This window comes from Triturus cristatus, chromosome 3_1, assembly GCF_964204655.1.
Source record: "Triturus cristatus chromosome 3_1, aTriCri1.1, whole genome shotgun sequence".
Lineage (NCBI taxonomy): Eukaryota > Metazoa > Chordata > Amphibia > Caudata > Salamandridae > Triturus > Triturus cristatus.
In genome coordinates, this window is record NC_140583.1 from 176,503,637 (window position 1) to 176,528,915 (window position 25,279).

The window sequence follows — 25,279 nt, forward strand, 5'->3', positions numbered from 1 at the left end:
AATAGTATTTTTTACCCCTCCACTATCTAACACTTTCCGTAATGTTGCAATCTTTAGAGTGGGAATAGTAAATTTTACCCCTCCACTATCCAACACTTTCCTTACTGTTGCACTGTTTGGAGTGGTAATAGTAATTTCTACTCCTCTGCTATCCAACTCTTTCTCTACTGTTGCATTCTTTGGAGTGGGAATAGTAAATTATTCCCCTACGCTATCCCACACGTTCCCTACTGTTACTCTCACTGGAGTGGGAATAGTAATTTTCACCCCTCTGCTATCCAACACTTTCTCTACTGTTACACTGATTGTATTGGGAAATTTAAGTTTAAATATTTTTCAATAGTTTAATGTTTTAATTTATTATAGATGTTTTAATATTTTAAATTATTGATATATGTATAATTTTATATAATTTTAAAGATTTACAATAAATTAAAGATAATAGGTTTTTTGTTTTTTTTAAATATATATAAATGTATAAATGATTATGTTTGTGTGTTTATCTTTTTTTAAATGAAGTTTATTTGTTATATTTTGTTAAAATGTATATTAAATGTAATTTATTTAGGTAAAAGTAATTTTAATATTTAATAATAAATTATTTTTTAAATTTATATATATATATTTATATCGATATTTTTTACCTCTATATTTTACATCAACATTTTTGATTCAATATTTTTGTACTACCTGTTTAGGTATGGGAGTCAATATATTTGTAGTCTGTATTTTTATTCTAATATGTTGAACATCGATATTTATGTCATAGATATTCTATCAGTGAACCCTTTGTGGTAACCATTGTAGGCGTAAAGGTGAGCCCTGACACAAATGCATTTTCTATGTGCAGTTGTTGGAGAAGCAGTGTGAAACCTCAACACTCCACGGCCGTTTAAGCTCAACTGCACCCGCAGATGAAGCGGTGAAATGCTAAATGACCCAAAGGGAATGAGGGTACAAAAGAAAAAAAGTATTTAAAACAAACCATATCATCTGTGTAGCTTTCCATTCAGTCCTAATTAGCATAAGCAAAAGAACTGGAAATTAAAGAAATTCATACAATCTCTGCATATCCTAAACTTTCAATGTAAATAAAATCGCATCCGTTATATAGCCTACCTGCTTATTTCATCTCTACCAATGCTACTTCAAACTTCTGTAGAACACACATTTATCAAACTAAAATTCTGTCTCATAATAGGAATTGTTAACATATCTCTTAATACTAAGAACAATTGAATATCTTCTTTGCAGTGCTTCTTTGCAGCCAACACTTAAAGATAATAATGTCATTTACTCTGAGAAGTCATAAATATTAATAGGCTCCTGGCAGAGAGACATGTCATACATTGTTCTTCTTTGCAGTTTCTACATTTTGTAATAAAATATACATATCCTGATAACTGCACACTTATCTGCCCCCCAGAACCTCGTCGCAATAAAGGAGACCCATTTTGAAGAGTCCCTAGGTGTGCTGCGTGATTATTTTGAGGAAAAATAATCGGATAATTGATATCCTGATAACTGCACACTTATCTGCCCCCCAGAACCTGTCCACAGACGCTCTCCGTCAGGATGTACCAGTTCCATTGAGTCGATGTGAAGCCCCAAGCATTAGTAAAACATGAGCATAGAGCAGCTTTCTATAGACATTGTAATCCAAAGTGAACAATCAGCAATGCACCTTTATTGTGAGATTCAAATGTTAGCTTCTCAGAAGTACAGGCATCAGCTATATTTCCTTTCTCCTTAGTTGACATTGTTGCTTTCAATATTGGTTGGGATTCATCTTGTCTGGCTTTTGCCTTCTGTACAATGGAAATGAGAGATTAAATGTGTACATGATTCTTCATAACTGTTATGTTTCTCGATTGTAGAGCTTTTTCTCTGTGGGGTACAGACATGGTGACCCTGGCATATTGAAGCACACTTGGAGTATTGTGCCCCTCTTGGCACTATGATGGCCAACTCTGGTTCAGTGATGTTCTGGCATAATGTGGCCATTCTTGGCAAATTTTGGTCCAAACCGTTGCTACCTGTGTCATAATATGCCTTATTTATAACAAACAATGTGGGAAATGACATTTAGGGTCAGATTTATTAAAGCTCAGCAGCCAACAATGCTGCGTTGCTTGACAGGGAGGGAGCAGGGGAGCGCTATATCTACAGAGATACAGCATTCTCCGCCTGTCTCCCTAGCGCCGGTGCATGCTTTTGCTGGGGAATGCCCCACACACACCTCTACACTATAGTGCAAGGGTGTGCACAAGTCTAGCATAGGCTATACTGGAATGTAGTTTCTTTCCAGTGAAAAATACTATGCCAAGACAACTTTTAAAATTTGTCCTATTTTGTATGTGTGTTGGACAGTGCAGCACATATGCAAAGTCGGAAAAGAAAGGAGAAATGAAAGTTCTCACTTTAACACCTGGCTTCAAGTGACATTTGCTTTTGACCCAAAACCTTGTCTACTATTGTTAGTAGATAGGGTTTTGCATCAAATACCATGGGTAATTGCATGGGAACACCCAATGCACCACCCATGGAACGCCATGCTGCTAAGTAATGCGAAGCAGTGCTTTACACTAGTTTGCGCTACTGTCAGACTTTCAGGCTGCTTTCCAGCACAAAACAAGTTTTACATTGAAAAGTAAAGAACAAAAGCAATTTTGTGCTGATTTGCATCACTTTTGTGGAAAACCCAAGCAAAACCCTTCATAGTGGAACAACTTCCATGCCTCACCAGCTTTGAAGAATTTCCACTTCCATTACTCTCCCTCTCTCATCTGCAAATCTGCCCACCCACTTGCTGCCCTGACCCCATCAACTTTCCCCTCTTGACTTTCAACATCCATCTTTGGTGCTGTATGCCCACTTCACCCTTTTCTTCAGTATCTTAAGTACTTCAATGATATACGGCTAAGCAGGTACTTGCCTAGACCCGCCCCATGGCTTATCCTTTCTTGACACCACTTCAGGGCACCCAAGCCTCCCTCTTTGCTCATTCTGCTCTGTCACTCTCTCTCTCTCTCTCTCTCTCTCTCTCTCTCTCTCCCTCTCTCTCTCTCTCTCTCTCTCTCTCACTCTCTCTCTCACTCTCTCTCCCTCTCTCTCTCTCCCTTTCTCTGTCTCTCTCTACTTGCTGCTTGTGACTGCAGGTTTGTTGCCCCTTGCTTCTGTGATTTTCCTTTGCTGCCTCTGATTCTGCTCATGTGCGCTGTTCTCTTTTGCCTTTTTCATTCACTTCGGCTCATTTATACTGTCTACTGCTTTCTCTACTTCATTCAACTTTTTATGCGCATTTCTGCCTTTTCACTCTTTTTCAGCTGCGTTCTTGTATTCACCACTTCTCTATGTGTGTTTGCTGATTCCTTCCACTGTTGGATCCTTTTTTGTTCACAAGTCCCCTTTTCAGTCTTTCTCCACCTGTTTCCCAACCAAACGTTCCTTACTTGCCATTTTCAGCTCCTACTCTGTCTTGCTGTTCCTCTTCCTGTGCCTCCTCCCAACTATGCCACTGCCGCCTGCTCTCCTCCCCTCTCTCAGGAACCTGCTTAATGGCGACTGCAGTGCTGATGCGCCACCACCATCTGCACCTGTTTGCAACCGAACTGAGCCCAGTGCCAGGAAACCTGGTCCTCCCTCCACCCATTGCTAACTTGCCGCTACCATCTGAACTCTTAACCCTGACAGCTGCTAACTGAGCTGCTGCCACACCACACAGCAATCAGGGAGCAATCTCCTGTGTCTCCTTAACGCTTGATCGCACTCTCCCAAACTCCCTCTTCAGTCCAACAATGACCGCACCCATTCAACACTCTGTATTCACATGGTTGCTCATCAACACCCGCTCACTCACCAAACATGTCACGGAGATCTGCTATTCACTCCTTGATATGAACCTGCTGTTTCTAATGGAAACTTGGCCAAACCCTGCATCAGCACCTGACATAATCCCAGCAATCCCTCCCAGAGTCAAGATCACCAGCCAGGACCATTAGCAAAACCTAGACTCACCATGACTTTCAAGTATGCCATCAGCTGCACCAGCTCTACCGACACATCCACCAACAACATGGATCATGTGATCTTCAAACTTCACATTACAGCCAGTTTCACCCTGAGCAGATCCCTGGTCTCCAGACCTCCAGCACCATGCTCCAACATCACCCCTTTTTTTTCCAACTTGACTCCAGCACCTTTTACCTTCTCAGAAACCTAAACTTCCATCTGGAAGACCGTGCTCACCCGAAATCAACAGTTTTAATAGAAGACCTTGAAAACCGGAGCCTCAACAATATGTGAATGGACCCACAAACTCCGCAAGACACTTTCTGGAAAATATGTTCACCTCCTTTGACAACAACTAGTCAACAAACCCCCACCCATCAACTGGACCGACCACTCTCTTGTCAAATTCATCAGTCCTGTCCCACTCGATCACAGATCAACCACTGCAAGACCCACCAACCGGAACAGCTACAATATCCCAGATGAGACTTGCACTACCTCTTTCTCTGTACACTGGTCCAAATTCTTCAGCAACCTGTCTGAACCCATTAACAACTGAATCACAGTCTGTGCCAACAGCTGTCTCTCACAAGCAGATCCACAAGAGCCAGACCTCAAGCCAGCTGGCACATGGAGAAACCCAGGATGACAAAGCACCACCTCAAACAACTGTAGCACTTATGAGGATTGAGCAAAATACCTTCAAATCCACCCGGAGATCCTACCACCAATAGATCCAAAACAACAAGCACATCAACCTCAGTAACAGCAGCAGTAAAGAGATCCTTGCCATTGTGAAAGATTTTTCCTCACGAGCGCGTACCTCCAACTGCATCACCCTCTCACTGGACCTCTGCAACAAACTCTATGCATTCTTCTGCATCAAGATAACAGCCTGATCTCCCTGTTTCTATACACAGCCACAATCCTAGAGAAACTCATCAAAAGATGCCTCTACAGCCATCTCAATAACCACCTACTTCTCAACGTCACTCAGTCCGGCTTCAGACTAAACCACAGTACAGAAACAGCACTCATCGCTGCCACCAGTGAAATCCGCATGACCCTAGACAGAGTGGATACACCGGCCCTCATCTTCCTGGACCTCTCCACTGCATTCCACACAGTCTCCCACCCGATCCTCATCTAATGCCTACACAAGCTGATAATCCAAGACCTGCTCTTCGATGGAATTTTCATCCTGACTATCATGACACAAGTAGTCACCTTGGATCTCTACTCTTTAGATGTCCGAAACCTCATCTGCAGAGTTCTGCAAGGTTAATCATTCATCCTGACTCTCTTCAACACAAATGTGACCCACTGACCAGAAGTATTTGCTCCCACAGTATCAACATACTCTCCTACACAGACAACACTCATCTCATATTCTCCCTCTCGGCCAGAGGCCCAACACCCAGAACAAGTACTCCACCTGCATGATTGAAGTCACAGACCAAAGGAAGAACAAATGTCTTGAATACAACACCTACAAAACAGAAGTTGTGATCTTCGGGAAGAACACCTCACTGTGAGACTCCGCCTGATGGCTGTCTCAACAAGGACTCACATCCACCCCTCCCACCCAGGCCAAGAATCTCTGGATAATTATCGACTGCAAACTTGCTGTGACTGCCCATGTCAATGAAGTCACAGACTCCTGCTACCACAAACTGAAGATGCTGAAGAAAATCTTCAAATGTCTCCCAAGCAGCACTTGCAAAACCGACATACATGCCCTCTTCACTAGCGGCTGGACTACGGGAACTCCTTCCTCATCTAGATCTGCAATCAACTCACCAAACAACTGCAAACAATTCACAACTCAGCAGCCAGAATCACTCTCAACGTCCCATGCAGCACACACATCTAGCTGCACCTCAAGGAGCTCCTCTGGCACGAGATTTGCAAGCATGCACAGTACAAACTCGTCACTCGCACCTTTAAACACTGCACAACACTTTTTCAGCATACGTCAATATTCGCATCTCCTTTCACAAACCATCCAGACACCTCACTTGCCTGGACGCCTACTTTCACCATCCCACACATATGTAAAACCACATGCAGCAGTTGGGCCTTCTCTGATATTGCCCGCAAAGTGTGGAACAACATACCACTACACATCAGAGCTTCTTCCACACTTCCTGAGTTCCACAAGTAGCTGAAGACCTGTCTCACCGAATTAGAGGCATGGCTAGACTCTCACCTGCCTGGTGATAGTGTGCACTACAAATACACATAACATAGCATAAGATCCCTATCTTGTACAGCACTCCATTGCTTTGTAGCTTGATCATGCTACATGCACACACACAGATATATTTTATATTTTGTGTTGCAAGAGTCCCATTTTTAGCATCTGCTCAGAAATAAATATTACACCATAGCTTTTTCTTTGAACTGTCCACTGTTAAGTCAATCATAGGGCAACAATTCTTGACATATTCACAACTATGCTTGTCAGATTCCTAAATCTCAATCCAGTTTCTGTCAAAAGATCATGGTATCACAGAGCATGTGGGTACAGGACACATCTAGTTTCCCAATTCTCTGAAGATTCTGTCTGTTGGAACAAAGGGCCTCATTACATTGTTGGGCGGAAAGTTTTCGCCCAACACTGTCTCCGATTCAGGAACCAAACGACTCGTGCTCAGTCCCATTGTTCCCATTGGGAGCCAGTGTTCCACCCAACAATACAGGCTCCTTTGGGAAAATGGAGTGTTTGTGTAAAACCCTGCACCCCGTGGCACGCAACCCACGGTGCCTGCCACATAGTGCAGGGTTTCACAAGGGGGTCCCTTTGGTACACGCATGCACCCCAATCGGAAGTCACAGGATGAAGCGGGCCCCGCTAGGGGCCCCCAAAGTCACTTTCCGACAAGTTTATGCTCATGTAATACACTTTGCACAAGCCTGATCTGAACCTATAGCTATTATTTTTACGTTCATGTATAAATAAATGTAGGAAAGAAAAAAAGCTATAGAACTGATCCTTGGCATATTGCTGATTCATTGCATTTTATCACAATGTTTAATCCATTATTTATTTCAGGGTTTATCCATTTCTCTTTCTGTCTTCCTCTCCCTTTAGAGCTCTGTACTTAAATTTGTTAGGGCTCTGGATAATCCTCATCTGTGCAGTATTTTCTGGTCTTCTGATGTATGCACATTTCAGAAGCTGCGATCCTTGGACTGCAGGTTTTATATCAGCTCCTGACCAGGTACTTTTTAGCACTTCCCTTACAGCAACTTCAAACCTCACTTGGTTTCAAAATAAGATTCTATACATTAAAGAGTTGCCTAGCGACCGTAGCCCATTTGAGCACAATCTATATCTTAAAAGTAACAAAAATATTTTCAAACTGTTTTCTAGCTGTTGCCTTACTACGTTATGGATGTGTTTACAAAAATGCCAGGACTTCCGGGGTTGTTTGTGGCATGTGCTTTCAGTGGGACTTTAAGGTAGGATACGTATATGTAAATCTTGTTTATACAAATTCCTCATTAAATGCCTTTTAGTTTGCATATTGAGCTCTTTAAAGTAAGAAGAGACTTATAAAGATGCAGTAAACAAAGTACAAAAATATATTTCCACTACAACGTTTCGTCAAGTAGTACAACATTGTTTGCTCAGTGGTTGCACAGCTGACATCGATGGATATTCAGAAAGCATCATGAGTGAAGATATCATTTGGAATATCAAATTAATGCAGTCTGGAGATCTTTTGAGTTATGCAGTAATCAGGATGTATTGTTAGTGATGTTTAGTCCATCTGGATTTATTGATTTTAAATGGTACATCCAGAAGTTTAATCCGCAGTCCAGTAGTTCTTCCTTTAAGACATGCTGTACAGGAGAAATCTTCAAATCTGATAGCAAATGGAGCGCCCATGCACCACGCTTGGCACGCCCCCATTGTGCAAAGTAATAAGAAGCAGCGCTATGCACTGCTTCGCAATACTTTTACGTTATTCCCAGCGCTACACAAGTTTAGGGCTGGAAAGTAAATTCGGAAAAAAGATTTTACACCATTTAGCGTCACCTTTGTGAGGCAAACACAGCGCAAAGTCTAAGTAAATCTCCCCCTAAATCAGGACCTAATTGACCAAATATACCATAAAACCATGAGACAATTTGAGATGATTCATTTATAACAGTTTAAATGTAGGTCAATTGGTATATATGAAATGTACCAATGTAACGTTTTATACTCATAAAACCTCAGAAATTTCTCAAGTATAGTTATCTAAAGTGACCTCTAACTCGTACCCTATGGTAAATATAACTCACCGGCATGCACAGTTTTCTTATCAATAATTTCATTGCAAATGTTGCGGTGATATTATCAATGATGTCATAGAATATCTCATGAGTGATATAATATGTGGGGTAATTAGCAGTGAATGGCAAAGGAGCGAGTTACAGCTACCTTAAGGCATGAGTTATAGTTACTTGAGATAACGGGGAACAACCTTTACAACGCAACTTTTACAACGCACTACACTTACAACGCATTTTTTACAACGCAACAAACACTACAACGCATTCCATTACATCGCATGACACTACAACGCATTTTTAAAAAACTACCTTTACAACGCATTCCATTACATCGCATACTACCTTTACAACGCATACCATTACAACGCATAATATTACATTGCATTTAAGGTAAGTATGCACCCCCTGGAGTTAGAATAGTAAATTTTACCCCTACACTATCCAACACTTACCCTACTGTTGCACCCCCTGGAGTTAGAATAGTAAATTTTACCCCTGCACTATCCAACACTTACCCTACTGTTGCACTCCCTGGAGTTAGAATAGTAATTTTTTCCCCTATACTATCCAACACTTACCCTACTGTTGCACCCCCTGGAGTTAGAATAGTAATTTTTACCCCTACACTATCCAACACTTACCCTACTGTTGCACCCCCTGGAGTTAGTATAGTAATTTTTACCCCTATACTATCCAACACTTACCCATATGTTGCACCCCCTGGAGTTAGAATAGTAATTTTTACCCCTACACTATCCAACACTTACCCTACTGTTGCACCCCCTGGAGTTAGAATAGTAATTTTTACCCCTATACTATCCAACACTTACCCTACTGTTGCACCCCCTGGAGTTAGAATAGTAATTTTTACCCCTACACTATCCAACACTTACCCTACTGTTGCACCCCCTGGAGTTAGAATAGTAATTTTTACCCCTATACTATCCAACACTTACCCTACTGTTGCACCCCCTGGAGTTAGAAGAGTATTTTTTACCCCTATACTATCCAACACTTACCCTACTGTTGCACCCCCTGGAGTTAGAATAGTAATTTTTACCCCTACACTATCCAACACTTACCCTACTGTTGCACCCCCTGGAGTTAGTATAGTAATTTTTACCCCTATACTATCCAACACTTACCCATATGTTGCACCCCCTGGAGTTAGAATAGTAATTTTTACCCCTACACTATCCAACACTTACCCTACTGTTGCACCCCCTGGAGTTAGAATAGTAATTTTTACCCCTATACTATCCAACACTTACCCTACTGTTGCACCCCCTGGAGTTAGAATAGTAATTTTTACCCCTACACTATCCAACACTTACCCTACTGTTGCACCCCCTGGAGTTAGAATAGTAATTTTTACCCCTATACTATCCAACACTTACCCTACTGTTGCACCCCCTGGAGTTAGAAGAGTATTTTTTACCCCTATACTATCCAACACTTACCCTACTGTTGCACCCCCTGGAGTTAGAATAGTAATTTTTACCCCTATACTATCAAACACTTACCCTACTGTTGCACCCCCTGGAGTGAGAATAGTAATTTTTACCCCTATACTATCCAACACTTACCTTAAATGCAATGTAATATAATGCGTTGTAATGGTATGCGTTGTAAAGGTAGTATGCGATGTAATGGAATGCGTTGTAAAGGTAGTTTTTAAAAATGCGTTGTAGTGTCATGCGATGTAATGGAATGCGTTGTAGTGGATGTTGCGTTGTAAAAATTGCGTTGTAAGTGCTTGCGTTGTAAAAGTATGCGTTGTAACGTCATACATCCGAGATAACTATAACTGGTGAATTTCTGTGTAAAATGTTATGTTGTTACTGAACATTTAACCTAACTAAGCGTTTGTTTTTTCTGTAAGTCTCTAGGGCTTTTGTAATGTAAATTAATTTAGTTACCATACGAAAAACCAACCCTCTACAGCTTACAACCAAGTAAGAATTTTAATTTCTGTTTGAGTGCTCAGATATTTTTTTTGTATAAATACTTTTAGAGAGATAAACAATTTTGAGTGCAACTTAATTATCAATGTAGAGCTCTTGAATAGTTTTTCAACAGTACTAAAATATCCCAAATAATTGCTGAAGTGACAGGATTAGATGTTATACTTGGCCATTTTACTCCTCATCTGCTTCTTTTCATAACATGGGCCTGGCACGGCAAGATCTTGGAGTAAATCAGCATTAAATGTTCGATCAAGAGCATTGTGATCTCTATCTGGCCTATCCACAATCTTTAGGGCGGCAAACGACCCCCATAGCCTAGTATCAATAATAAAATAATTGAATATTCTGTTTTGATCACCTCTAACAAAAGTATGTGATCTAGCCTTATCTGAGACAGACCTTCCATTGCAAGCCTGCGGGCTGTAGAACACGGTTAGTGAAGTTAGTTGCAGTGCTGCTACGCAACAACTTGAAATGGTTCCGCCTTCAGGGCTGGAACTCCTAAATTCTCATTCACCTAGTACATTAGATTACTCACGCAGTCAAGTGGTTCGTATCAGGCACTCAAATAATAAACACAGTACGTGTCAGGGTGAACCACAACAGTCACTAAATGAACCTCTGCTTAACTCTTTGGTAGTTTGGCACAAAAGCAGTCAGGCTCAATTTAGAGGCAATGTGTAAAGTATTTATTCGGAATTCAAACAGTAATAAGCTGAAAACACAGCTCAAGATAAAGACCAAACCAATTTAGAAAAAATAGAGTACATTTTAATAAATGAATTGACATGCAAATGTCAAACAAAAACAATCAGTAGAGCTGGAGATCTGAGTTTTTATCGTTTTTGGTGAAAATAGCACCAAAAAGCACAAAGCGCCACTTGGGTTATCTTGTCACACTAGTCTAGGAGAAATACACAAATCCAGGCCGACCACGATGGAGCGCAGATAGATCACAGTGACCAGGTTTATTCTGCTGAAGAGTTACCTTTCTATTTCAGCACAAAGAGCTGCAGTTTTCATTTGTGGGTGCCTGCAAGGAGGTTGTTGCTGATGCAAGGAAAAGATGGGGCGTCGTGAAAGGTCGCCGTTATAGTGCAAAGACCGGTCTTTGCTGAGGCTTCACCTTGGCTGTCATGTAGGCTGTCACTCTTGGCACAAAGTTCAAGTATCGCTTGGAGGACACAGGGACAGTCGCTGCTGATGAGTAGAGCAGGATCCACTGGAGCTTCGCACTGTTGGTTGTTTTAGGCTGTCAGTTCTCTGCACAAAGGGATCACTTTGCAGTCATGATGAGCCAAAAAGGTCTGTACATTCGCCTTCTTTTCAGGAAGAGAACACTCTGATGCTAGCCATCGGTCCAGGACCTGGGGGGCATCTCTAGGGGATCAGGACCTACTCCAGCAGAGGCCAGCAGCAGGGTTTAGGCAGGGGTAGTTTGTGCTGGACAGCTGGGAAGCTGCAGAGAGGCCTCTGTTGTGTCCCTATAGCTCAAACAGGAGTGCGGCCAACTGACCCTTGGAGTCACTTCTGGTTACAAGACAAGCAGGTCCAATTGCCTTCTTCAGACACTAGGGGAGTCCTTCTTCTGAATCCTCCACGAGTTCAGGGATGTTCTGATTGGAGGTTCTGAAGGTGCCAGTATCATCTTCAGTGTCAGCTAAAGGGTGGGGATGCCCACTTGTCTTACCTTCACCTTTTCCTGTTGCACTAGACTGGGGGAACAACAAAAGTTCCATGATGGATTGAAGTCAGAACAGAGGCTGGTTTAATTCCGCTGCTTACCTTTCAAAGTCCGCGTAAGGAGCTGTCTAACCTTTACCCTAAACTGTCAACTGTAACAAAGGACAGACAAGCCTAGGTGCAAGCTGCATTTGTCAGTGACAAGGCAAGTAGCCTTTAGAAGTTAGGAAGGAGATGTACAAGCCCCGAGGCTACCCTTTGAAGGTCTGGACGGGCAGAGTACAATCCCCAAGACATCCTGCTTAACACCCTGCCGCACACCCAAGGCCCTTTATTCTCCAAGTGTGGAAGGAATACATAAAATACCACAGAAGAGCCATTGCCAGGTGGCCCTGGACACAGGCAAAAAGACACATTTGGTTTAGAAAGTTAATGTCAACTTTCTAAAATTGCCATTTTCAGAATAGTAATTAATATCCAACTTTACCATTAAAGAGATTTATATATTACAATATTGTGAGTGTAAATAGTTTCTCTATCAGGTCCCAAATTGAAGTTATCACTTATTAAATGTAATGAAGTAACCCAATGTTAGTCTATATGACAGATAGACTTACAACAGTGAAACAGGAAAAGTAAGACTTTAACCCACTTTTCCTACTTTGTAATTACCATGCCCCCGACCTTATGAGCCTTTAATGTCTATCTTGGGGGTGATGTAACTATTAAAAAGGAAGGTTTATTGCTAGGAAAATGTTTTGCCAGTATTGCATCTTTAATAGATTCACATGCTTGAATCATTCACATGCTTGAATCATTCACCATCGTCTAACTGGGAGTCCCACAGCACCATGATAGAGCATGGTAATGATCAATCACTGTAATAGCATTTTCATATCCTTTTAAAAGAACCAAATTCCAGCCAATCAGGCAAAGGGCACCCTCTATAATACTCCCAACAGAGACTGAGTCCCTCATATTATCTACAACACGTCGTGTGAAGGTGATCTCCCTGAGCTCTTCTCAGTGTTCTTCAAAACCAGTTTTGGAAAGCTACTGTACCATTTCTGCCATGTCTGAGGCATCTATAAAAGGGCTTTACAGGCCCTTCAGTACTGTTGTACTTTTCCCACCAACACCTTGAAGAAAAGGAGGGAAGTCTCCTTCTATGTGTTCAAAAAGCTAAGTTGAAAAGATCTCCTAGTTCTTAGGAAGACAGTGGCAACTCTTCCACATCTCCGAAGAGATCTCACAAGAGGGAAAGATCCCATGACCAGGGGACTGCAGAAGAATCCAAAATGCCCTTTAAAAAACTCATTACGGGTCTGTCAAGGACAGTTCAAAGGAGAAAAAGGAAAAAGTCTCCTCAGAGACTGTCAAATCCGAGCCCAGCACTCCATCTATAAAAGCTGGAGCTCATCCTTCAAAGTCCTCTTCAGAACCATTGACAACGAAGCCTAAAACCACATTTTTAAACTCTCAATGACCACCGCCTCACAGTCGAGAACACCATAGTCACCAACAATGAAAGTTACCACAGTCATGTTGACAACGGCGTCGATGATGGAAAGATATTCGACGCCTTCCATCTCCTCGTCAGCGTCGAACCTGTCTACTAAAGTGGTATCATTGGTGAAGACTCCATGTGACGACACAAAGTCACTAAGCAGCAAAAATCAGCTAAATGACGTCATTGACACCATTGATTTATGATTATTTGGGAATTTCAGCCAGCCAACATTTTTCTTTCGCTAATCAAATTTGCTAATTGTAATTTGGCTGGTGGAGTAAAACCATCAAACATAAAATCCTAGATGTAGCGAAAGCTAATATTATGAACTCTGGTCACTGGGAACTGATTATGCTTTAGCGAAATATCTGCATATCATGATATCTTGCATATCTTTATGATATTGTTTCTTAAGCATAGGATGCAACTCAGGCAGATAAAGATTACAATGTCCCTGGGCCTGATTTAGATCTTGGCAGTCCGACTGCCAGTCCGCCATGGCAGAGGTCCCAAAAACGTTGCTGAGCCCATGGCAGTCCTCCCTTCATATTTAGATGCTGGGGCTGTATCCAGGAGACTGCCACCATGGCGGTCGTTCACCTGGCTCCCAGTATTCTGAGACCGCCGAGCTGGCGGTCTTGTAGTGAGCCAATTTAGAAGTTCCTGATGGACTGGCTGTCTCGGAACGGTGTTACCACGACGGAGTAAGGATATGGGGGTGCACAGACATTTAAGTGCCATTTTTATTTAAAGATAAATTACATATATGTTGTGTATGAGTCCATAAGTGCATGCATGTAATGTGTAGTGAGCGTGTTTCTCACATTCTGCATTACAGACACAACATACACACTCCATTCATTATACACCCGCACACACAACAAACACCTACCTTCGATTCGGTTAAAACGGTGCCAGTCCGTCGCGGTTGAGGTGCAGCTGGACAGCAAGGACCTGAACGACGTAGTAGAGGATGAAATCGCTGCTGGAACCCTGAAGATAGGTAATTAATCACCTCTTTTCTCCCCATTCTGCTATCCAAAAGTAGGAGGGAATCCTGCAGGAATTCCCTTCAAAACAGGCCACATCCAAATGTGGACGGCAGGAATCGTTTCTAGACTACAGCCGCTGCCTGCTGCAGCCCATGGTGCTATTGGGGCGAGGAGCTCAGAACCGTTGGAGTCGGCTGGACTGTGGCAGACTTCTCATCCATTGCCAGACAACATCTAAATCGGGCGGTTAAACCGCTGTATAGCCGGGTGGGAAGACTGCAGACAAAGTGCGGAGGGTCCAGTCCCTTCAAGATCTAAATCAGGCCGTCTGTCTTTGGAAACAGATCACACAGTGCTAACAGCTACAAGATGTTTGTCAACCCCCACTTCTCACCCAAAACAATTGTTTAGATTCAGCATTTCAGTAGCACAACAACATCCTTTGAATCCTGCAAAGTTTTAAATAATAGTTAGCAATCTGGGAACAATAAACTGTACAGGAAAATGTAACTCCTGTCAACCAAAAGAAAATTATTATAATGGAGGGTGTTTTTTTTGTTGCTGGAAATGATTTCCAGATTTTAACAATATGTAATAAAATGAATAGAAATAAACTAGAATTAATAATTGAAAATTTGCAGTAAGTTTATGCTTCTATTGATGTTTTTGTATGGAGGCAAAATCAACAATTCCTCAAATATTCTTTGTACATGTAAATAAAAAAATAACAAGTTTTAAAATTGCCAATTATATCTAATTTTAAAGTTGTGCTACATCGCAAAAAGTTTTGTGCCTAAATATATAGGAGGACATAATAAAAAAATAATAGATAGTCAAATTAATCTGCAGCATATCATTAATAGAGCTATCTAATACCCCAAGAGAGTTAGGGCCAAATATACAAAGCTTTGTTACAGTCCAGGGCATTTGCGATTCCAAAAGAAGCTTATTACAATGTACAAAAGGCAAATTGCAATTTGGTAGCTTATTACCAAATTGCAATTTGCATTTGCTACCAAATACTGACTTAGGGGCTGATTCACAGAACTAATCTGAGATAAAATCCCAAACTTACTACTTTTGGTATTCACAGAAGGCATTTAGTAGTAGTAAAGTTAGGACTCCTAACTTTACTACTATGACACTGAGATAAAGTCCTAAACTTACTACTTTTGGTATTCACAGAAGGCATTTAATAGTAATAAAGTTAGGACTCATAACTTTACTACAACTAAATGCCTTTTGTGAATTCCGAAAGTCGTAAAGTTAGGATTTTGTCTCAGGTTAGTAGTAGTAAAGTTAGGAGTCCTAACTTTACTACTACTAAATGCCTTCTGTGAATACCAAAAGTTGTAAGTTTAGGATTTTATCTCAGATTTGTTCTGTGACTCGGCCTCAATGTATTTAGAAGGTGTGTCCCTTCCAAATATCGAATCAGAATAGTATGCATAAATGTTTTGCAACCAAATCCCAGTCGCAAAACAGTAACACTTTATCACCAGTTTATAAAAAATATTTGATTAAAAAGCAATCACAGACATGTTGGTCTGCTGACCTTAGCAGGCCACCATACCTAGTATGGTTGTGATTCCTAATAAGTCGCAAATTGTGACCTACCTCATTAATATTCCATGAGGTAGGTCTATTTGTAACCCACTTGGGAATCGCTACTGAAACTCAAAACAGAATTAGGAATACTGATTTCCTAATTGTGATTCTCTCCAAGTCACAATTAGGAAATCAGTATTCCTAATGTTTGTACATCTGGTCCTTAGTCCTTCGACAGTGCAACTGTCTACTGATTCAAGATAACTATCAATCGTATTCATAAACACAACAGCAGACAAATATAAAGTATAATAAACCCAATCTATAATTCATGTAATTGCAGCTGAAATCAGGGAGTCAAATACCTTGATATTTACATATGATATTGCTGGCTGAAAAGCTTGAGATACAAAATAAATATTTGACTCCTTATGTCCCTCCGTTAAAATCTCTTAAATCATATCACAAAGAAAAATTTAGATTTTCCACAGCCTTGGTGGGCTGAAAATCTAGATTTTATTAAAGACACGGAGGCTAATATTCTGCAATAAATCCATAATTGCCACCACTCAGCAACATGTTAAAAGCGCCTAGAATATAGACCTTTAAACTAACATGCCAAAGATAATAAAAACCCCCTTCAACCAGTCCTCTTCCTTCATTTATGAACTGTGAATTGATGTAAAACTTATTTTCTTGATAAAGTTCTTAATGTTGAATCTGGAAAAGGGGGTATTCCAATGTACCCCATCCATTTCTTAAACTTGTCCTTGATTGATAAAGATAAACAACATCAGGTTTGGGTGAGAATAGCGAGGGGTAATATTAGCCTCCGTGGCTTTAATAAAATCCAGATTTTCAGCCCACAAAGGCTTTCGAAAATCTAGATTTTATGTCAAGACCCGGAGGCCAATATTATGCAAGTTAAAAGTTTATTCACTAAACATATTGCTGGACTTTCAATAGGTTTGAAAGAAAAACATCTAAACAGAGAATCAGTAGACCAATCAGCACATTGTAAGATGTCTTGCAGACTTCCACCCATCATACTGGCATTAGAAGCACCCACCCTTCAAACTGAATGCACCCCAAACTTACTCATGTCCTGTCTATACCGCACATCATTTCTTTTACCCACCTTGCCAAAGTGGGTGAGGATAAGGCCTTGTGGGATCTTAACGACCTAGTTCTACGTTTGTATTCCTTCACACAACGTACCACACATTCATTTTCTTTTTCATCCAAATATGGATAAAATATAGTTGAGGAGTTAATTTTGTTCTTTGCTTTATATGAAAACAAACACCTTAAGGTGTGAAACATTGACTTGAGATCTCCAAAGCATGCACATCTGACACTCTAAGGAAAGATAGCAAGCACAGTAAAATAGTGAATTTGTAGGAAAATTCATTTGAATTTAAGTCCGAATTAACATTCCACAATTCCAGAAAAAGGAGATTGTGCAAGACATCCCAAAGGGCAGTATACCTAGGACCTGGCGGTTTAGCTAACCTAATGCTTCTCAACAATCTCCTCACCATCACATCCTGACCAACAGTTAGACCGTTAACCAAAACGTGGCCTGCTGAAATATCCAATCTATGCAAGTTCTGATCTGTATGCTAAACCATTAGAAAACAAATCATTTAACCTGAACTACATCTGCTGACACAGGATCCAAATCCCTTTCAATACACCAACTATTCGTTTTTTTCAAGGCCGATCTGTAGGCCTTCCTAGTTCCAGGTGCCCAAGACTCCTCGATAAGTCACGAAGCCTCTGATGAAAGTCCTGGCTTTTTCCAGATTCTGCTGAAAGTTTCCATTCCACTAGTTAAAGTTGACCTGATTCTACTAGATGGTGTACCTCTCGTTGAGGTCCCCTCAAGATCCCTGGAAAAACCAGAAAAAGTACCGGAAAATCCACACTCATCTCTAACATTATAGGGTACCATGCTTGAAAACTCCAGAATGGGGTGCTCACAAGCACTGTCTCCCTCCACCTGCGAATCATCCCTGTCATTCTGCTGTTCATAGCAAATGGAGGAAAGGCATACAGGTGGAGGCCTCTCAAATTCTGGAGAAAAGCATCTATCCCGGCCGCCTCCGGATCCGGGTGCCAACTGAAGAATCTCTTCACCTGAGAATTGATTCTGCTTCAAAAAGATCTATCAGAAATGGGCCCCACAACTGATTCAATTTGAGGAATAGAGTTTTGTCTAGTGTCCAATCGCTCGAGTTGTAAACATTTCTTGAGAACCAATCTGCCACTGAATTTGATGTTCCTAAAATGTGTTCTACTTGTACAAAAAGGCCTCTTTCCATGCAATACTCTTAGAACACTCTCGCTAGGTCCGCCAAACCCTTTGAATGTGGACCTCTCAGCCTGTTCACATACCTACACGCAGACACATTGTCCATTCTCAATATCACAGAACATTTGGCAGTCTGACCCCCAAAACATTTTATCGCGAATGAACCTTCTAGAAGTTCTAAACAATTTATATCTAAGTTCTTTTCCTGTTCTGCCCAACACCCTCCAGTTTTCTGCAATCCACAGCTTGCACCCCAACCTTCCAAGCTTGCATCTGCTTCCACAATTAAATCTGCATTTTCTCCAAAAATTGCACGCCCAATCCACTCTCCCATATTCCTTAGCTAAATGGTTAACTCCTGTTTCGCTTCCTGAGAGAACCATTTTCACACTATTCCTCAAATGAAAGGCCTTTAATCTCTGTAAGGGCGTGTAATGTAAAATTCCCGGGTAAATAGCCTGAATTGTAGAAGACAATAGGCCCACAAGAGGTGCTAACATACTCAAAGAAACGCAGTTTGACCTGAATGTATTTCTTAACCCCTTGCAAATCCTTTTCAATTTTTCCTTTGGTAACCTCAAGACACCCTATACTTTGTCTACCATAAATCCTATAAATTTGGTTTGTTGACTTGGTATAAACTGCGATTGTGATCTGTTTACTGCAAAGCCTAAAAATTCCAGTAATCCCACTGCTAGTTTCATATGAGATAACAGTTCTCTCCTGTCGTGATCCATTATCAAAATATCGTCTAAGTAAATCATCAGACGCACACCTCTTTATCCCAGATAAGCTGATACAGGTCGAAGGACCTTCGTAAAGCACCACGGAGCTGATGACCGGCCGAAAGACTAACATACAAATTTCCACATCTCACGTTTCCACACAAACCTCAGAAACCTTTGATAGTGTATCTATATTAGAACAGTGAGGTAGGCATCCTTCAGATCCACGCGTGTCATCCAGTCTCTATTTAACAACACATCCTTCAATAGGTGAATCCCTTCCATCTTGAAATTATGGTAAACTACCCAGTCGTTCAGTGCTCGCACATTTATTACTGGATGCACACCATTGTCTTTCTTTTCTACAAAAAAAATATTGCTTGCAAAAACATCTACCTGATCTCTCTCCCTCACAATAGCTCCTTTTTTTATTAACTCCTGAATTTCTATGTCTATCAGATTCATCAGTTATTTCAGAAATATTAAATTTCTTGGCAAGCAGTCTTGTATTGGACAACATACAAACTCTATTAGAAACCCCCAAACTTTTTCTAGAACCCAATGATCTCTTGTGATCGACAACCATCTTTGATAAAATTGGGCAAGTCTGCTGTCCAATTTTAAGGGGATAACAGAAGGGTCTTGACTTACCAGGTTATCCTCTGTTCCTTCTGTCCCCTCGGTTATACTTCCCCTTGCTCTCTGCCTCTGGGGATATATATCTCCTTCTCCGCGGAAGGTTTGTTGTCCCTAATAACCTCTATAGCCGTATGACAAAGAGCCTCTAGTGATACCTTGCCCTCAGCCGGGGAACCGGCTCCATGTTATGCCAGCCGAACCTAAAACACTCTTAATAGATATTTCTTTATATCCTTCTGTGATTTTTGTAATGAGCTGAAGGCGCCCACATACCTTGAAAGGTCTTTCATAAATGTCTCTCTGAAAAGGAGACCATTAGCTGATAGGCCTTCTGTTATATCCTACCTAATTGAATAACATTGTAGTCCAGCCCTGCTGCCACTAGCTGCTCAGCCAGAGCGTGGGATGGTCATAGAATGTTGGTGTGCCTGTGATGCATGGAATGCCTGGGTGTCTGAGTGCATGAGTGTTGGCAGTTGAAGATGGGCTGAGCAGCTAGGGAGGCTGCTCCTGGTGGGGCTGGTACCACACTAGGCTGGCTGGAGTAGAGACAGATGTAACCTTAACTGGAGACTGAATAAAGATGGCTTAAGAATACATACTGGCTCCTGGTGTCTATCTACAGAGATTACAACATTTATTTTGGCGACGAGCGGACTTGAACCCTAGAGACTCTTGGTGAACCACTGAAACAAAGGAACTACAAAGGAAACAAGGAGAAACCAAGAGATCCTACAAGCTACTACATCTATAAAGAATGAATTCCCAGGAAAGCCAGCCCCAGCCCCACCAGTGTCCTCTCCAATGGACGGCCCACAGAGAAGTGTCATCAATAAAGACACTACAGCCTGGGAATACTACTAACATCTTAAGGTCTACAGTGAGTTGGAGGAGTAGCTAAGCTACAGCCGCATCTGGTGTTCCAGCCACAACGTTAGCCACAAAAGGATTACAGTGAGTTGGAGGAGTAGTCAAACTACAACTGAATATGGTGTTCCAGCCACAGAAAGAAGAAAAAGTCAATTTAAAAGATGTAAAAACGGAAAGTGTGCAGTGGCTGTACACATGGTGTATATCTTGTTCAAAAGGGGCCTTAATTGACAGTTGCAGCGATTTGGAAGGCCTCCAAAACCACAGGGACAGTTTCAGCGATTTAAGGGGCTTCCAAAACCACGGTGTCTCACTTCGTCTTACTTGGACCACAGTGACATTAAGGAAAAAGGCATATATGGTGGTACACTGTTGGAGAATCACAAGTTTTGGGCTTAGAGGTCTTGTTTTATGCTCAATCAAGGTCTCACAGGAATTGGAGTGTAATAATGATCTTCGTGCAGTTGTTCTGTCCTGGTTGTTATACCAAGTGCTATGATGCGACAAGCTGCTAGATGGAACTATGGTATTGTCCTGTTTTCGCCAACTTTGTGGTCTACGCTTGGGGCTCTCCGGGTCGGGTTCACTGTGAGTTACGTCTGCTTTGGTGCGGAGATCCACTCGGATCGGGACTTGCTCAGCAGTTTGCAAGCGCAGTATGGGCAGCGTGGTGGGGTTGCCGCACTGTTGTGGGAGAGCATTGGAGTGTGCACACTGCTCTGCGGGTGGCACACAACACCTCACTACATTGACTTTGTGATTGCCGAGTCGGCGTAACGTTTAGCTCTACAGTTATTATTGCTTTGTTCAACTCGTTCTGCGGCGAATCACTGAGGCAATTACCTGGCAGCACTTCACAGTTAATTTATCTGCAGATTTGAATTTCAAAAAACTGGGCACGAGAATCTAACAGCGCGCGCTAACTTACTTCATGTTCTCTCGTGGGATCCCGCATGACGCGTTCTTCATCGTGGGATCCTCTGTGACGTTCGATCTTCGTACGGTATGCTTTTCGAGCATATACGCACCGTGAGCCACTCTGCATTGACGTAAACAGCGTGCCGCCATTTTGTGGTTGGCGGCCGCTGTTGTGTGTTTCCCTTTGGTAGTTTGCGGCAGACTTGCTGACTATGTGTCTTCGTTAGTGCCAACCATTCTAAATAAAGTTTTTCCTATCAACAGTAGGTCGGGGACAAAGCGGTGTTCGTGATGGAAATTCAAGTTGAAGGATCTACTGACTACCTGGATTTCGCCAGTACTAGTTGAAGAATACACTGTGAGGAATGGTGAAAACCCAATTTTGTTGCACACTGTGTGCATATATATGTATGTACTTACAATGATTCAGGTACAAAGATGACCTGTAACTCTCACATGTTTTCTATTGAACATTTGTTCATAGCTCTGGGTTTATGGTGGCTGGAATGGTTTATCATTCTTTTTGGTGGCACTTGTTTTTTTTGGGAAGTGCTGTCCAAGCACAACTCGGGTGAGAGGGTGCATACTAGCATGTTTGATGTGGGCATATTACTTTCTTTAAAGACATATGTGTTGTGTGTAGTTTATTAAAGCTACAGTGTTCTCATTTGTTAGAGGTTAAGTTAGGGAGATTAGCACATCTTTTGTCGTGATGCCACAGATTTTCGTTTTATTTTGGATGGTGGGTCTAAGGTCCGGTGTGTGGCCATCACATGCTTCCCATACACGAGGGAAGGTTATGGGTAACAGCCCTAAGTTATATGTTTGTTACTCCCATAGGGGTACGTAACCTCCACATGGGGGTCAAGAGCTCTTTTCGAATTAATGTTTGGTTACTCCTACATGGGGGTATGTAACCTCTACAAGGGGTTTGGAGTACCTAGGTTAACCCTCACACTGGGTTGGGTTATGGTTTAGTCAATAAATAGTTTGTACCTAGGTTAACCCTCACATTGAGTTGGGGTATGGTTTAGTCCATAAATAGTTGTGCACAGTACTAATGTACATCCCTTCACGGGAGTTGTTATGGGTGACGATCCATATACTTGTTTGTTTCCCTTTTTCTTGGGATTGTAGTTGTAGGGTATGCAATCTTTAGAGCTACTTTTAGTTATACTTTTGGGCATTGGTTTTGTGGGGTCTTTTACCCTTTTTCGTTGTAGTGCATCACGTTACTGGGGTTGATGCAGAATGCTTCAAATGTATTACAGGAAATGTTATGCTTGCTTCATTATGTTTTTAATTCTTTTTAGGGAGGGATGGGAGATATTGCTGTTCAAATGTATGTATCTTATCCGTTCTTTCTTGCTTTAATGGTTCTTGCTCCTTCGATGTTTGATTTAAGTTTGCATCCGTGGGACTTGAACTATTATTCATTTTTTCTTCTTGATGCTCCTGCGATGTTTGATTTATGTTTGCATCCGTGGAACTGGTACTATTATGTATTTTTCTTGTTGATAGTTCTTCCTTCATGTTTTATCATTTGCAAGTTTCGTTTTCGTTGAAGAAAAAGGGATAATGTTATATCCTACTTAATTGTATAACATTGTAGTCCAGCCCTGCTGCCACTAGCTGCTCAGCCAGAGCGTGAGATGGTCATAGAATGTTGGTGTGCCTGTGACGCATGGAATGCCTGGGTGTCTGAGTGGATGAGTGTTGGCAGTTGAAGATGGGCTGAGCAGCTAGGGAGGCTGCTCCTGGTGGGGCTGGTACCACACTAGGCTGGCTGGAGTAGAGACAGATGTAACCTTAACTGGGGACTGAATAAAGATGGCTTAAGAATACATACTGGCTCCTGGTGTCTAACTACAGAGATTACAACACCTTCCTCCTCTTATCCACCAACTTAGGCTCTATCTTGAGCAAAACACTCTTTCTCCTTTCATTAGAAAGCACCATATTTGCATGACCTATTAGACAGTCCGCTCTCTGAACCCACTGATGTAACTCATCAACATCAATATTATTCTTTATAACATACGCTTGCTAAGCAATCTCAAAATATTTTTCAGTGGGCCAACCACGTCCAATAATCTGTCCTGAAAGGATCCCCTAGCTATACCCGTCATGGGGTTGCGTCCCCCCTTTGCAATAAAAGCAATAATCTCTGTATCAAGTTATGGTGTGGCCAACTCCTTTTTACCAACAGTGGGTATCTAATACTGTACATATTCTGCCACATTATCTGAGGGTGTCCACTCAGGAGATAGAGGATGTTTGAGTAGTAATGGGTCAAACATATTCTGACCCAAAGGGTCTAGCAAGGAGCCCTCATCTTTACTCATGATGACTTCCGTTGACAACTTCCTTGCATAGGGCTTATCATCCTCAGAGTCAAAATCTGATGTACAACTCACTTCCACCTCTCCACTCCATGATGACTCATCGCAAACCACACCTTTGTGTCTTCGCTCTTTTTTGCTCTTAAAGCACATTCATGAAGTGAGCCTTTACCCTGCCCTTCTTCGATGGCGGTGGCATGTTCCTCTTGCCTGTCTAAACAGAAAACGTTCTTCCAAAATAGATATCTTCTTCTTGCCCAGCGAATCGCTGGTAGATACATGCTTTCTCTTCCGAGAAGCTTTTTTAGCAGAACTATGAGAGGCCTCAGCCGCTTACCAAAAACGCTCTTCATACATCTTGGTTGATCTTGAGGCCAGCAATTCTAATTTCCTCTCCATTCTTATTGACACCTCAGTAGTAGTTATCTTCTCTATTGCCTTATAAAGTTTCTCCTCCAAAGACAGACCACTTGAGCATTTTCCTTGGTCCACTCTTAACAATAAAAATAGTTACAAAAACCTACAATGGCCTAGAAAGTATAATATAGTAGTTAAGCTATGAAAACCCTATAATGGCCAAGAAAATCAAATATAGTAATAATAGTTTACCAAATAAAATATACACTATATATTTGCACTTTTGATATAAAAAGAAGTCACACAGGAATCATCAGTTCCTACTTATGAAATGCAAAACAACCTTCTTCCCAAGTGAAAAAAACGAAATCTAATCTTGAAACTCGCGCGCGTCACTTCGTTCCAAAACTGACTGAAATAACGAAGTGCCGGCTACCAGAACATGAATGTTCTAAGAAGAGCTGACTACGGACTCGCAGCAGGGACAAAAAAAAAGAGAAATCGAATCCGATCTGCCGAAATAGTCAAATGAAGCTGCGAGCTCTAGAGACTCATACGCACGTGTGCAAAGTCATACACATGAGTCCTAGAATGCAGCGAAAGAACTGTGCGCAACAGGATGCGCTCACCAGAGCATGTAAGCATTCCAGAAATCAAACTGCCTGGGTGGACATCACAAGGCTCAGCTGTCATCAGGTAAGACGTTGCATGCGAATGTTCCCATGGCAATGTTCCTTCGCGAGGCCCGACTGAGAAAAATCAGTTAGGTCCTACGGAGATAAGGAAAAAAAGGCCACCAAGGAACCTTTTAAACAGAAATCAAATTGCTAATTGCCAAAAGTGGTCCCAAAAATTACCGCCCAACCGGGAGATCTGAGTAATTAAACAAAACATTGAATTACAAAAGGCACATCATGTTTAAATCACCCGACATTGCTCTAACCATCTATTAAATAATTTCAATTACACAACCAAGAGTAAAAACACTTTACCTTTCATTCGGAGCATACCAGAAGCTCAAGACTCAACATACATTAACCTTAGTAAAGAGGCCATAAAGTTATACTTATCTTCAAGAGCAGCAGCAATAAAAGAAGGAAGAGGACTGGTTGATGTGGG

At 41.5% G+C, this 25,279-nt stretch overlaps 1 protein-coding gene across 2 annotated transcripts in view; it reads left to right on the top strand.

Moving 5' to 3' along the window:
* Positions 1-25,279, top strand: part of LOC146859890 (sodium-coupled monocarboxylate transporter 2-like) — a 439,901-nt gene that overhangs the window by 316,245 nt on the left and 98,377 nt on the right. For both annotated transcript variants that reach the window (XM_085643626.1, XM_085643627.1), the window contains 2 exons: positions 7,106-7,235; positions 7,388-7,476. In XM_085643626.1, the coding sequence (XP_085499752.1) occupies positions 7,106-7,235; positions 7,388-7,476 (219 nt within the window). The remainder of the gene's footprint in view (positions 1-7,105; positions 7,236-7,387; positions 7,477-25,279) is intronic.